Below are 13,855 nucleotides of genomic sequence, written 5' to 3'. Positions count from 1 at the left end.
AGGGATGAAAACCAAAGCTAATGAGTTGACAAAGGAGTTTGTGCTCCCAACCACCGCTCCCCCTCTCGAAGATCATGCACGCATGACTCACACAAACAATCCTCGAGGCGGCAAGAAATGTGCGTTCCTAGCGCCAGCAGTGGTCCGGTTCGTTGATCCTTCGCCACCCTTCTCCCCCCAGCTAGCCACGGCACACATCACGGCATCTTCTCGCCCACTTTTCCAGTGGACAACTACTGGCACCATCGGCCAAGTCCTTTTCCTATCCTACCAGAACAAAAGCCAAAACAAACCACTGCGCACGCGACACACAGACACGCGGGGCATCACCGGAAGGCGGGCCCACAGGTCATGCATGCCCTCACGCTTCCGTCCGGGACCACCTCCGCCGCGCGGCGCAGGCACCCCGTCCACGTGGGCGAGGATGCGGTCCACCTGTCAGCGTGACGGCGCGGCGGCTTTATCTACCCGTCCCGTCCGGCCCTCACTGTGTGTGCCATCACTCCCATCTTTTCCTCGCTCGCCGTTCCCCGTGAGGTGATTGGCAGATTGCTCCTCCCTCCGCCGGGATCTCTCCGTCCCCATGGCCGCGATGTGTAGGGCCGCCGCGAAGCAGCTCGTCGACCGGGCCGTCGGATCCAGGGCCGCGCATGTAAGTTTTTTCGCTCGGTTTGATTCCTGCAAGTTTCGGTTGCTGAAGAAGTGCTGCGGTTGGCTGACGGGACTCTGAGGAATGCCGTGTTTTGATTTCTGTCTTCCCGTGGCTCAGACGTCCGCGGGCAGCAAGAAGATCGTGGGCGTGTTCTACCAGGCCGGCGAGTACGCCGACAAGAACCCCAACTTCGTCGGCTGCGTTGAGGGCGCCCTCGGCATACGCGACTGGCTCGAGTCCAAGGGGCATCACTACATTGTCACCGACGACAAGGAGGGGTTGAACAGCGGTCGGTACCCAACACCATCCCAATTCTTATCATGTTTTTTAATTTCCTATAATTTATTATTAGTTGTTAACGATTCTGTAATGCAATTCATGTGCTTCTCTGTTCGTGAATATATTGTACTATACATCAGATACAAATCTCAAAACGCTAAGCGAAGTGAACTTGGCAGTACTTGGCAGAACCTGTATAGAACTCTTTACTGAACAGATATGTAGTAGTGTTTTACTGAACAGATATATATATCAATTCTGAATTATCTGGGTTACTGTGTAGTCTATAATGCTATGAGTAATCCGACTGCTCTGTTTTTTTAGCTGATGGTAGCGAAGAGTAATTTTCATCTGTTCCGTGTGAAAGGGGAGATTTGCTCCTTATTTAGCTACGCAGCATGTTTTTATTTATTCATTTTGGGAATAAGCAGCCGTGTTCTGATGAATCGATTGACAGACAATTGATGCTTTTCTTCTAGTTTATCACAATTTCCCAAACTAACTGGAAGTATCCAAATCATGTGAGCTGTGCTGCAGGATCAGTTCAAATGCTTATATACATTCCAATCTAGCTTGTATGTTTGAACCCTGTATAAGTGCTTGTATGTTTGAACCCTGTATAAGATGAAATTACTATGATACATATATTATTAGATGGTTTTATATCTCTGATTATTGTTATCTGACTCTTAACTTGTGAATAAATGATTGCTGTTCTTGTCCCCAGAGCTGGAGAAGCACATTGAAGACATGCATGTTCTGATAACCACCCCATTCCACCCAGCCTATGTTACTGCAGAGAGGATCAAGAAGGCAAAGAACCTTGAGCTGCTTCTCACTGCTGGGATTGGATCGGACCATATTGATTTGCCAGCTGCTGCTGCTGCAGGCTTGACAGTGGCAGAGGTCACTGGAAGTAACACTGTCTCTGTGGCAGAAGATGAGCTCATGCGCATCTTGATTCTGCTCAGGAACTTCTTGCCTGGCTACCAACAGGTCGTTAAAGGTGAATGGAATGTTGCAGGCATTGCCCATAGGGCTTATGATCTTGAGGGGAAGACCGTCGGAACTGTCGGGGCAGGTCGTATTGGCAGGCTCTTACTTCAGCGCCTTAAGCCCTTCAACTGCAACCTGCTCTACCATGACAGACTTCAGATTAACCCAGAGCTTGAGAAAGAAATTAGGGCGAAATTTGAAGAGGACCTGGATGCTATGCTTCCAAAGTGTGATGTCATTGTGATAAACACACCTCTTACTGAGAAAACTAGGTTTCTATTCATCACACTCGGTTCTTTTCCATTATCTTCTAATTTACAGTTCTCTAAATTCTGTTTGGTCCTTTCTTCAGAGGCATGTTCAACAAAGAAAAGATTGCAAAGATGAAGAAAGGTGTAATCATTGTGAATAACGCTCGGGGAGCAATCATGGATACCCAGGCAGTTGCTGATGCTTGCTCCAGCGGTCACATTGCTGGTACAATTCTTTCACTTAATCAGTCTTATTTTAAGCACCAGTATGCTGCAGGATGTGTATCTAACTCTTGCTGTTGGGGTCTATGAAATACATCATTTTATTTAGTCTTTCATGCTTTGCATTTATCTGGGGTAATATGATAAAATTTCGAAATCAATATAACATAATGCAGTAATGTCAAGTACTCAATAATGCCAGTTTGTAGGTAACTACGAGTCTCTCTTAGTGTTGACAAAAACAAAGGTTGATCTATGCCTCTGTAAATTCTGTTCAATCCTGTTTCTTGCCATGGCACTTGTTTCTTTGATGGCTGTTATTATTGTGTCCTATTGAATTGTGTCCAAGATTAGGAGAATGATGCAGTACCTTATATTTCTATCTTGGGGATTATTTCCTTTTTCTCAAAGTACATCATTCCTGATTTTCAGGATATGGAGGTGATGTCTGGTTCCCCCAACCCGCACCCAAGGATCACCCATGGCGCTACATGCCTAATCATGCAATGACCCCTCACATCTCTGGGACTACAATTGATGCACAGGTTAGCTTCTGTGCTTTTATCTCAGCATTGGGCTTATGGCGTATCGTCATTTACAGCACTTGGTGTTCTGATACCGGACCGTATGCATTAGCAAAGCTATGGACGAATTCTAGTCAGTAGTCAGTTATTCCGAATGGATTCTGCATATGGTAACTTATGTTTTCCTTTCCTTCATAAGTGGAGAATCAACGAATAATCTACATCAAGAGCAAATACATACAACTAAGACAGTAGGCCAACCTTAACCATCACACATACGCAGCCTAGATCAGTTTATGCCTGTTTATCCATTACCGTGCTTTGCTACTGACTGTCCTGCCTGTGTTTCTGATGTGGATGGCAATTGCTGCAGCTGAGGTACGCGGCTGGAGTGAAGGACATGTTGGATAGGTACTTCAAGGGCGAGGACTTCCCCGCGGAGAACTACATCGTCAAGGAAGGCGAGCTCGCCAGCCAGTACAAGTAGTAACCCAACCCTCGGCGCTGCATGGTAACATATCTGAAGCGAGGTGCGAGAGAAGAAACCATTGTGTTGTTGTATGAGTGTTCTCTGAGAATGGAAATAATGGATGTCTGCGTGGGGTTGCGACCATGCCAATGAATAAAAAAGCTTTGGAATCAAGCTATCTGATTGTGATGTGTGTACTGCTAGTTTTTCTTTTTACTCTTAGTTTTGTGTATAGAGCATCTATAACCGGACACCGTATCCGCCCCAAACGGGCTGCCCGGTAACTGACCGGACATAGAATTGTCACCCAACCAGACATGGCAAATCCAGCCCAGACACACGGACTGACTGGCAACTCCCATATCCATCCCATATAGGGATGCCTGGACGCACCCGCCATGTCGGATTTGGTCCACTGTGGCCCATCCGATCCAACATATATTCAACTCTATCCGCACTCCGGGCGAAACCTTAGCTGCACTCCACTCCACATCACTCACTTCCCATAGTATCCAAGCTCCTCTCCGGCGAGTTCCGGCCTAGTCCTTCATGGAGGGCACTGGATCCGGCTCCGAGATATCTGGATCCGAGGATTGGGTTCTCATCTCTTGCAGTCCCGAGGAGTAGATGGTCGTCTGTGCTGCTCTCCAACGCTCCCGTGAGGAGTCCTCCTGCGGTCTTCATCAATCTGGAGGGATTTCGTTGGGCGCTAGGGTTCCGTTGATGTAGTGTCATGAGCTTAAGCCGCTTAAACCCTTGTTTGCGCTTCAAATGCCAAAGTTCAGAGTTGAAGATGGCAGATAGTCTCCTCGAGGTTGGTGGCGAGGGCGAGTAAAGCTTCGAGAGTGATCTTCGTATCCACAACTATCTTCTTCTCTATCTGCATAAGACGCACACGCAAAAAGTGAGGTGAATAAGCAAAGCATTTGCATGTTGTGCCTCAAGTTTCCTGGCATGTTCTTTACTTTTGCTAGGATGTGCTTTCTGAAAGACATTAGGGTCGGCGAGTACTTTTTGTGTCCACCGTGGTTTTTTTAGCCTGAGAGGTTACCAACGGTGGCGTCTAAAAGTGCACACCATTGCTGGGGGTGGGGTGGGGGGGGGGGTATAAGAGCATGGTTAATAGCACAACTAGCTATAAACCGCCCCTAGGTCACATAAAGCCTTCGCCCACATAGTAGGTTGGCTTTTACATTGGATGAAAGACTGACTCTAATAAATAATTAGACGTTTAATACTTGTATGTGCATATCACCTATGGTGATCCCGTGTAAGCTACATCTGTGTGGCCATTTCAATCAGCATGTGTATGCCATTCACGAAACTGATTAATATTCTCTTTTTTTGCGGGGAACTAATTAATATTCAACCAACTGATTAATAAGCAAGCAACAAACAGATGCGCATAGCACCATGACACCACACTTAAACATTACATGAGTCTTTCTAATGAAGCATTAACCAAACATAAGACTAAATAAGACCCCCAACAAACAAGATATTAGTTTTGATCTTGATGACGATAATCAACAAGCTGATGGCACATAGCACTATGACATCGACATTTAGACATTACACCGGTCTTTATAAGAAGACAATAACCAAGCATAATATTAGATAAGATCTCTGGCAAACAAGCCATTAGTTTTGATCTTGATGATGATAAGTTGGAACTTCAATAGAAACGAGTGGCTAATCCATCTGCATCAACAATCTCTAGCCACTATATGGAAAAAGGAGATGGTAAATATTTCAACATGGATGCAGTGATGATGAGATGATGATGGCATGCTCATGACAGTAAGTAGTGGCATTATGATTCATTATCGAGTCAGTCGTAGGCTCGTAGCATGCTCAACTTATTCCTTATGTACACTTCACAGAATCTCACTTCAGGTCATACACATATGGTTGCTCATATGGTTCTTAGCTGGAAGTACATGTAATATTTTCTTTTACTCTGAAGCTTATATAAAACTATAAAAGAATCATATAAGTTGTTCTGCTAGTGTAACAAAGCAAACTTTAGTTACTTCCTCAGCTGAATTGGCTACAATTGTCAACTGGGCTGATTTGCTCACACAAGTGTCCTAGTTGTGGTACAGAGGAAGATTTACATGGTATTTAGCTCTATTGCCCCTCCAACCAACAACCATATTCCCCTATTTTAATAATTACTAATGATGCACGCGTTCTTTTGGAGCGCTGACCCATCTGCTTGATTTGATGCCGGCGGCGGTTCTAGGGTTGGTGAGGTGCTGATCTAGGGGTGATTTGGAGGCTTTAAAGCTTCAATCTTTTTGGCGTGCGAGAAGTGATTTGGGGGCGAGGCAGTGGAAGATTTGGCGTGTGGGGGAAGGAAGAAGCAGGGAGGCGCACCAGATCGGGAGCGCCGGCTCTAGCGCTCACATCGAGCTGCAAGCAGACGGTTGTTCTTCGAATTTTGCGTTGTAGCCTGGTGATAGACAAAGTGCCGGCTTCCTTCTCTCTCCTCCCTTCTCTTCCCTCCAGCTAGGATTTTTCTCACGAGGAACAGCATGCAACCAGCTGACTAGGCTCTATTGTACCTGCCCTAATGTGGCGGGTGGAAGGAAGGGCCCGCCACTGGTATTTGCAGAAGTGGTGGGTTGCGCAGAACGCCCACCATTACTCACGTATTACAGGTTGCGGGTTAGCAGTGGCAGGAGCCCTTCACAGCCATGTCCGTCACTGGTGGGGCTTTTGCACTGCTAACCTGTTCTCCATTAGTGTATTGTCGTGGTTTTTGTAAGTTATGTCGATGATATGGGCGCTCCTTGCCCATCACTAGTATCTACTACAACCATCGGTGGAGGCAGCACCAATGTCACACTTTTCTTAGCCCTTACCATACCATTCACGGGCACTCGTCTGGACTGATAAAAGGGGTAAGAGAATTTCACATAATAGGCTTTGGTGCCACTTTGTAACAAAAGCCAAATGGTCAAACAATACAAGGTGATGAGATATGTGGCCTTCTTACACAAGTGATAAAAGAAAGCAGACTGCACAAGCAGAAAACTGCCGACAATGCATTGCTGGACGCCGCTAGCGTGCCACCGAGCAAAAGCACAAGAGTGATAGAACCACAACTAAAAGCGACCAAGGCAACAAACAAAGAACGAACTCACGGATGAAACCATCAAAATTTGGCGCAACACCCCCACCGAACTGTCGCCGAGAAGGTTCGCTCCTTACTGAGAAGCACCACACCCTGCCGGCGAGTAGAAAGGACCGAGATAGCGGCACAGTCACGTGTATAGGGGAGGAGGCAAGCAATACCGCAAAACACCGAAGCCGCGGATACTTCAAGCCGCGGCCTTCATTTCACCGTAGAATAATTATATTTCTAACTTATTCAGCCAAAAAAAATATTTCCTTCAACAACAAAAATGGCGAACGTAGTTACAGAGGGGCCTGAAAAGTAAAACTTGGATGCATGACAAGCATTCTACGTCCCTATCCTCGTAAATTTACTTGCACAAGTGGCCACAAGCACCAAATCACATAATCCATGCAACCTTAGCGGCTTGGCCAGTTGCACAAGTGGTCGGTAGCCCCACTGTCATGTTTCATGCATGTGCATACGCCAAATTGATGGGCCTATAAGAAGAGAAGTCTGGGTCTTTCAAGAAGGAAAGTCTACTTTGCTTCACGAGTATGAAGAGGAAGGGAGGAGACGGAGAGGGGACGAACATGGTGTTCGGCATGAACGATGCGCGGAGGAAGGCGAGTGGGAGGATCGAGGTGGAAGATCTATGCTCCAAGCTCACGTCTCTGCTTCCCCAAGACTATCGGCTGGGTGCCTCACAGGTACGTAAAGGATATATTAGTTCACAAATTTTGTGCAAATTCATAGTTAACTGGCATGCGAGAATACACACACTTGGATTCATAACTGCTAGAAAGTTATGCACGAGTGTGATCGCACCTACTTTTCCTCTCATGGTTCATGTCTTTTTTGGTATATATTTCTAAGCTGTTTTTCTGTTTTCAAGACATGTTGTTGCCTCTCAGTTCAATGATCAAAATATTGTGCTCGACAGATATGTTGCGTTTTGTTCTCTGGCATTAATAACTGTTGAGTTCAAGATTTGCACACGTTATTAATAACTTGCACTATACCATAAATATGTAAGAACAAGTACTCTCCCTGTTCTTAAAGATTTCAATATGAACTACATACAAATGTATATAGATGTAGTTTAGAGGGTAGATTCACTCATTTCGCTTCGTATTTAGTTCATATTAGAATATCTAACAAGAATTATAGCTAGGAAGGGGTGGGGTATAAAATAGCATAACTTTCATCCATACAGTTTTTATTTTTGCGGGACATCAACATAGTTAAAGTAGACAAACTATTCTAGATAACTAAGATGACTCGTGCATACATACATAGTTGGATTGCTACTCTCACTTCCTCTCCCGCCGAAAAGGTCTTGCTAAAAATTGAGACATGGAGCTGTTCATGTTTTGTGCTTATGCAAGTGTGGTGTTCATGGGTTGTACTTACTTGAGAAAAGAACATAAGTTAGGCGTCGTGGTACACGACGTACCTGCACGTACGTCCATGCAGGGGTACAGCACATGATAAGCTGCGAATCGGATAGCAAACGGCCATCAGAGGGATCTATCTATCTATCACCCTCGCTGGCGCTATCTATGTCTCACTAGTATACGTACACACGACTGAAGACATTAACGGCTACGTGCCAAGTATATATGCATCGGAAAGCAACTGCACGCTAGGCAGCAAATCCATCAGGTTATAATTGTACGACGCTGCTAAAAATCAGTCGACTGAGACTTCGCGAAGTCTTAGTCGACTGGCTAGCCGTCCGATCTGTAGCACCTTGTAGATTCGTGCTGAGTCACTTTTGTCCTTTGTTTCGGCCTGTTAAGGCGTGGGCAGGCCCGCTTTTGTTTTTCCCCGTCGAACTGGTGATCTCGGTACGCGAGCGCTGCTGATGGGCTGGGGCTGGGCTGTGTTTTGGTGCGGGTCGTTTTTATTTTCTGTGTTTGTTTTGGGGCTGCATTAAAGAGTGAGGAAGGGGAAGCGGCCACCCCGTGGTGATTAAGCAGAGGAAAACGCCAAGTTAACTGCACTTTTTAGTGTTTAATTTCAGTTAGTTTAGTTCTTTTGCTTCTTATTCTGAAATTATTCTGATATAATTGTAGCGCTGTGTGAGTAAGCAACATGAGGTCTTGTCCTGGGACTGATGCTAATTGCATGTCTGCTGCACCGTAGCAGTTTGTCACTGTGCCCATGTATCCAGTAGAGTAGTTAGGATTTTGTATGTCCATACTCCCCCCCCCCCCCAACGCCTTCTTTTTTGTTTGTATCAAATATGTGATTAATAGTTTCAAGCAGAGAATCGCCCCCATAGTTTAGACCTTATTTTTTAGGTTTAATTTTTTGTGCGTTCATGCACAATAGTGTCTCTCGCTCACGCGTGTCTATTGGCAATGTTGGTGTGGTGGATTTTTTGATGATGAAACTTGTTTCTTTGCTTTTAGGTAGATTCACTTATCTCGATAAATAAAGCTCCGCTTTTATGTGCCACTGTCAAGTGTCATTCAGATCTTTTCCCTTTTATTGCTATTTATTTTGAGGTTCTTTCCAGTAAATATTGTTTTGCAACTAGTAGTATTAAATTTCTTTTAGTAGGCCAAGAGACTGAAGATGAAGTGTGTTTCTTCATTGAATTGTACAGCAAGTAGTTTTTTATCAACACCTTTTTTTATGTTTGTGCGTACTTATAGATACATTTTTACACCCTCTCTGTACAGAGACTATAGTGCATTTTCTTAGACCATATGTTCATGAGTAGGTGACAAGACAGACGTGTTTTTAGGGTTTTTGCTAAGTTGACATTCTTTTTTGTCTTTTAGGATATAAACCTCTGCTAGTTATCTATTTTTTGACACATTTTTTTGTTTTTTTAATCTGGTGAGTGCTATCATTTATATTGTTCTTTACTGGGATATTTTTTGGTGTCTCAAGTGCTTCTCTCATATCCCCTCATACACATTACTAAAGCCATTAGCAAGAGTGATTCAATTCACTTGTTTTGTTTTATTCTAGTCGACATTAGTAGGTCAAAGAATATGATTTTGCTGAAACATTACTTTCGTGAAATCAGATCCATGTTTTTGAAGCTTATCTTTGAACTCAAATCCCCTCAAATGTATTATTGGGCCATAACTAGGATTTGTATAGCCCTTTTGTTTGCTTTACTTGGTTGCAACTCGACTTCCATTTTTGTTGTGCGGGGAGAGGCACCAGTTGCATGTCCCACAATGTGCACGCAATTGCATGTCTTATAACTTGGTATCAACTAGGGGATCTTTGTTTTGTCGAAGGAGGCTACGTCGAGAGAGATGGGACCCAGTTGCATGTCCCACACTAGACATGCAACTGCATGTCTTATAACTTGTTTGCAATTTGACTTCCATTTTTGTTGTGCGGGGAGAGGCGCCAGTTGCATATGCCACAATGGGAACGCAACTCCATGTCTTCTAACTTGGTATCAACTAGGGGGCCTTTGTTTTGTCGAAGGGGACGACGTAGAGAGAGATGGGGCCCAACTGCATGTCCCACACTAGGTGTGGAACTGCATATCTTCTGACTTGGTTGCAACTGCATGTCTTATAGCGTGGTTGCAACACGACTTCCATTTTTGCTGTGTGGGGAGAGGCGCCAGTTGCATGTCCCACAATGGGCATGCAACTCCATGTCTTCTAACTTGGTCGCAACTGGGAGGACATTTGTTTTGTCAGACCCTTGTTTTTTCGGAGGGGGCGGCGTCGAGAAAGATGGGGCCCAGTTGCATGCCCCACACCAGGCATGCAACTGCATGTCTTCTAACTTGGTCGCAACTGCATATCTTATAACTTGGTTGCAACTCGACTTCCATTTTTGTTGTACGGGGAGAGGCGCCAGGTGTATGTCCCACAACGGGCACGCAACTGCATGTCTTTGAGCATTGTCACAACTCACAACTACATGTCTTATAACTTGGTTGCAACTCAACTTTCATTTTTTGTTGTACGGGGAGAGGCACCAGTTGCATGTCCCACACTAGGCATGCAACCGCATGTCCTATAATTTGGTTGCAACTCGACTTCCATTTTTGTTGTGCGGGGAGAGGCGCCAGTTTGCATGTCCCACAATGGGCACGCAACTCCATGTCTTCTAAATTGGTCGCAACTGGGTGACCTTTGTTTTGTCAGAGGGGACGGCATCAAGAGAGATGGGGCCCAGTTGCATGCCCCACACTAGGCACACAACTGCATGTCTTATAACTTGGTTGCAACTGCATGTCTTATAACTTGGTTGCAACTCAACTTCCATTTTTTGTTGTACGGGGAGAGGCACCAGTTGCATGTCCCACACTAGGCACGCAACTACATGTCTTAGACCATGGTCGCAACTGGGATGGACTCTTGTTTGGTCGGAGGGGACGCTGCCGAGAGAGATGGGGCCAGTTGCATGTCCCACAATGGGCATGCAACTGCATGTCTTGTAACTTGGTCGCAACTCAGGGGGGCCCTTATTTCGTCGGAGGGGGCGGCAGCGAGAGAGAGGTGTCCAGCTGCATGTCCAACTATACTCATGCAACCGCATGTCTTCTACCATGGTCGTAACTAAGTGTCTTCTAACTTAGTTGCAACTAGGCGCCTTTGTTTTGTCGAAGGGGCGGCGGCAAGAGAGAGGAGGACAACTAGTCATGCAATTGCAATCGCTTTCCCCTGGAGTATAACTACATGTCTTTTTACAAACATTTTTCGCAACTAGACTTTTTTGCTTGGTCGGAGGGGAGGGGGGAGCTCCCCCGTGAATCCCCTACCCTCACTATGTGTCACACGAGCACCATAACACCCACGTTTTCTGCCATGCCTGCAAACACAAATCAAGCACCCGGTCTCACAACCAGTTTGTGTTTTTTTCTTATTTTTTGAAATCATACAATTTTTTTCCTTTTCTTCTTTTGCATTTTTTTTGTTTTTCCAAGGATGAAGAAAGAAAAAATATATTTTTTTGTGTCTGATTCTGACAACGGCGCTCATTTTCTCATAAAAAGGATCATATTAAAGGAGAGAAGAGTTACTTGTCCAGATCCTCGGACACATTTTTAATGTTGTTGTGAAGGGAGTATGCTAGTAGGCACACAACTGCAAGCTTCGTCCCGACTGCAAGTGCATGTCTTCCAATAGTTACGCAATTGCATATGCGTCTCCTGATTGCAACTCCAACTTAGTACCATTTTGTCCGGGTGAAGGAAGGCAATTGCAGTTGCTACTATGCACGCAAGTGCAAGCGTCGCCAGACTATAATTGCATCTCTTCAAAGAGAGTGCAACTCTTTGTTGTTTTGTAAGGGATGAGGGAAGATTCAAATCCTTATTTTAAATATTTACCATCAAACTTAATTGTTTTTCTTTTTTCAATATTTGCCATTAGGTGGCACACACGTCGGCCACATGAGTTGCTTTCTTCATCTACCTAGTTGCACACATGTCAGCCACATGCAATTGCATATCCTTGATCGAACACAATTACATATCGCACACAATTACATGTCATTCGCATGCAAATTACTTTTTCCCCTTCCAAAATAATATTGATACCCATTTGCACACTAGTCGGACGCATATAGTTATTCGTAGGTCACAGACAATTAAATTGTGCTCTTCTTTTTATTTTGTTTGTTTTTATTTTTTTCTTTGTTCCATTAAATATTCCTTTATCATTTAAAAATACAAAAAAAATTGAAAAAAAACAGGATGACAAAAAAAGAAGGAACAGAGCATTAGCAATGCTAGGGTGAAAAATAAGAGCTACATTGTGTTGTGTAGCAATACACCAATGGGACAATGTTCTACCAATTCCAGTAAAAAGCACAAATAAATAAAAAATTAAAAAACAAACACAGGCACAACGAAGAGACAATGTCAATACAGCCCAACAGCAGCCCACGTGGTGAGCCAACGCAGGCCAACACAAAACGAACAGGGAAACTGACTCCAGGCATGCGAACGAATTTAAACGAGCGATCAATTTATTTATGACGTCGGTCGACTTAGACTTTGCGAAGTCTAAGTCGACTAAGATCTAGACAGACCCATAATTATATGGACCTGGTGCGGGCAGAACATGGGTGTAGGAACCGGCAGAAAACGATCCTTGGTCCCAGCCAGACCATCGAGCACGACCCAGCTATAACTCAAACGCGGAGTATTGTAAGAATGGTCATTTTTCTGAAAAAAAAATGGGTATGGTGCTACACCCTTTGCCCCATGTGATAACATATTATATTATGAGACGGAGGGAGTAATTCACAGTCAGTCCGTGTTTCACGGTGCTTGTATATTTCTCCTGGCAGAAGGATGGTTGGGTTAATCATGTCAGTCAAGTACGTGAAGATTTTACAGAACTCTTCTTTGTGTGGCCAGGGTCCTCCGGACATTCCCAGCCAGCTGATGCAGGCCACCGCCTACATCGAAGACCTATACGAGAGAGTCGAAAGGCTGAGGCAGATGAGAGATGACAAAACCCAAAGCCGAAGGATGGCCGGGCGCAGCTGCAGCGGCAGCGTCGACCTAGACACAGGAGGGGCGGGACCATCGGGTCCTGGGGACGTAACGGTGCAGCTCGGCGGGGCGGCGCATTTCGACGTGAGCTTCACGACGGGCTCCGCGGAGAGAGTCGAGATGCACAGGGTGATCCGCCTGATCGAGCAGGATGGACGCATGGAGGTCGTCGAGGCGAGCTGGTGCTTCGTCGATGGTGGCAAGGTTTTCTACACGATCAAGTGCATGGTAATATTATGCGTCCACCCCAGCTTCGGCACGCATGCTTGCTTGCTTTCTGTTCGGTTGATGATCAAATCTTGTTCCTGCAAATGACACTGTCTTCACTGTGCGTGTGTGAATGTGATATGCAGGCAATGAGCTCTGAGGCTGTCTTGGATGCGTCCATGGCGGCGACAAGGCTCAGGAGGTTGCTGACGGACTCACTTGGTGGCCATGGTGTCTAAGTAAATTAATTGGTCAAGTATTAAGCTCGGCTGGAAGATCTGCAGAAGACCAAGGGGATGGCTGGCTGCGTCTTTGTTCTTCTTAACATAAACTTAAATTGTCACCCGCAAAAAAAAACTTAAATTGTACCTTGGTACATTGTAATATCATACAGTATGCATGCATAAACACTTTTAGTTTTTAAACTACATCCCTTTGCAAGTTGAACCATTGTTCTTGCATAAACATTTTAAATACCAAGGTTTGCATCACCCTCTTTAAGGTTGGCAATCCGAGCGCATCGTCGTATTAATGTCCGGAGAAGGAAGAACCATATTCACCGAATCAAACTCACGAATGGATGGGTTACTGACCATGGCGGAAAAAAAAATCATCCATGACCACTTCTCTATGGTCATAGG

At 45.0% G+C, this 13,855-nt stretch overlaps 2 protein-coding genes across 2 annotated transcripts; both read left to right on the top strand.

Moving 5' to 3' along the window:
• Positions 1-474: 474 nt before the first annotated feature.
• On the top strand, positions 475-3,567 carry LOC125521209 (formate dehydrogenase, mitochondrial). Its single transcript, XM_048686268.1, has 6 exons — positions 475-652; positions 770-941; positions 1,659-2,199; positions 2,280-2,404; positions 2,833-2,945; positions 3,298-3,567. The coding sequence occupies exons 1-6, from the start codon at positions 584-586 to the stop codon at positions 3,409-3,411; spliced, it is 1,134 nt and encodes a 377-aa protein (XP_048542225.1). The 5' UTR covers positions 475-583; the 3' UTR covers positions 3,412-3,567.
• Positions 3,568-7,039: 3,472 nt separating this feature from the next.
• Positions 7,040-13,642, top strand: LOC125520030. The gene is made up of 3 exons (XM_048684818.1): positions 7,040-7,224; positions 12,870-13,235; positions 13,361-13,642. The coding sequence occupies exons 1-3, from the start codon at positions 7,072-7,074 to the stop codon at positions 13,451-13,453; spliced, it is 612 nt and encodes a 203-aa protein (XP_048540775.1). The 5' UTR covers positions 7,040-7,071; the 3' UTR covers positions 13,454-13,642.
• Positions 13,643-13,855: the final 213 nt, after the last annotated feature.

The sequence above is a fragment of the Triticum urartu genome, chromosome 7, assembly GCF_003073215.2.
Source record: "Triticum urartu cultivar G1812 chromosome 7, Tu2.1, whole genome shotgun sequence".
Taxonomy (NCBI): Eukaryota; Viridiplantae; Streptophyta; class Magnoliopsida; order Poales; family Poaceae; genus Triticum; species Triticum urartu.
This window is presented reverse-complemented; position numbering and strand designations above follow the sequence as displayed.

Coding starts and splice junctions, on each gene's coding strand:
- LOC125520030 (XM_048684818.1), top strand. CDS start 7,072: ATGAAGAGGAAGGGAGGAGACGGAGAGGGGACGAACATGGTGTTCGGC. Junction 7,225..12,869: donor ATCGGCTGGGTGCCTCACAG/GTACGTAAAGGA, acceptor TTGTGTGGCCAG/GGTCCTCCGGACATTCCCAG. Junction 13,236..13,360: donor TCTACACGATCAAGTGCATG/GTAATATTATGC, acceptor TGTGATATGCAG/GCAATGAGCTCTGAGGCTGT.
- LOC125521209 (XM_048686268.1), top strand. CDS start 584: ATGGCCGCGATGTGTAGGGCCGCCGCGAAGCAGCTCGTCGACCGGGCC. Junction 653..769: donor TCGGATCCAGGGCCGCGCAT/GTAAGTTTTTTC, acceptor CCCGTGGCTCAG/ACGTCCGCGGGCAGCAAGAA. Junction 2,405..2,832: donor CTCCAGCGGTCACATTGCTG/GTACAATTCTTT, acceptor CCTGATTTTCAG/GATATGGAGGTGATGTCTGG.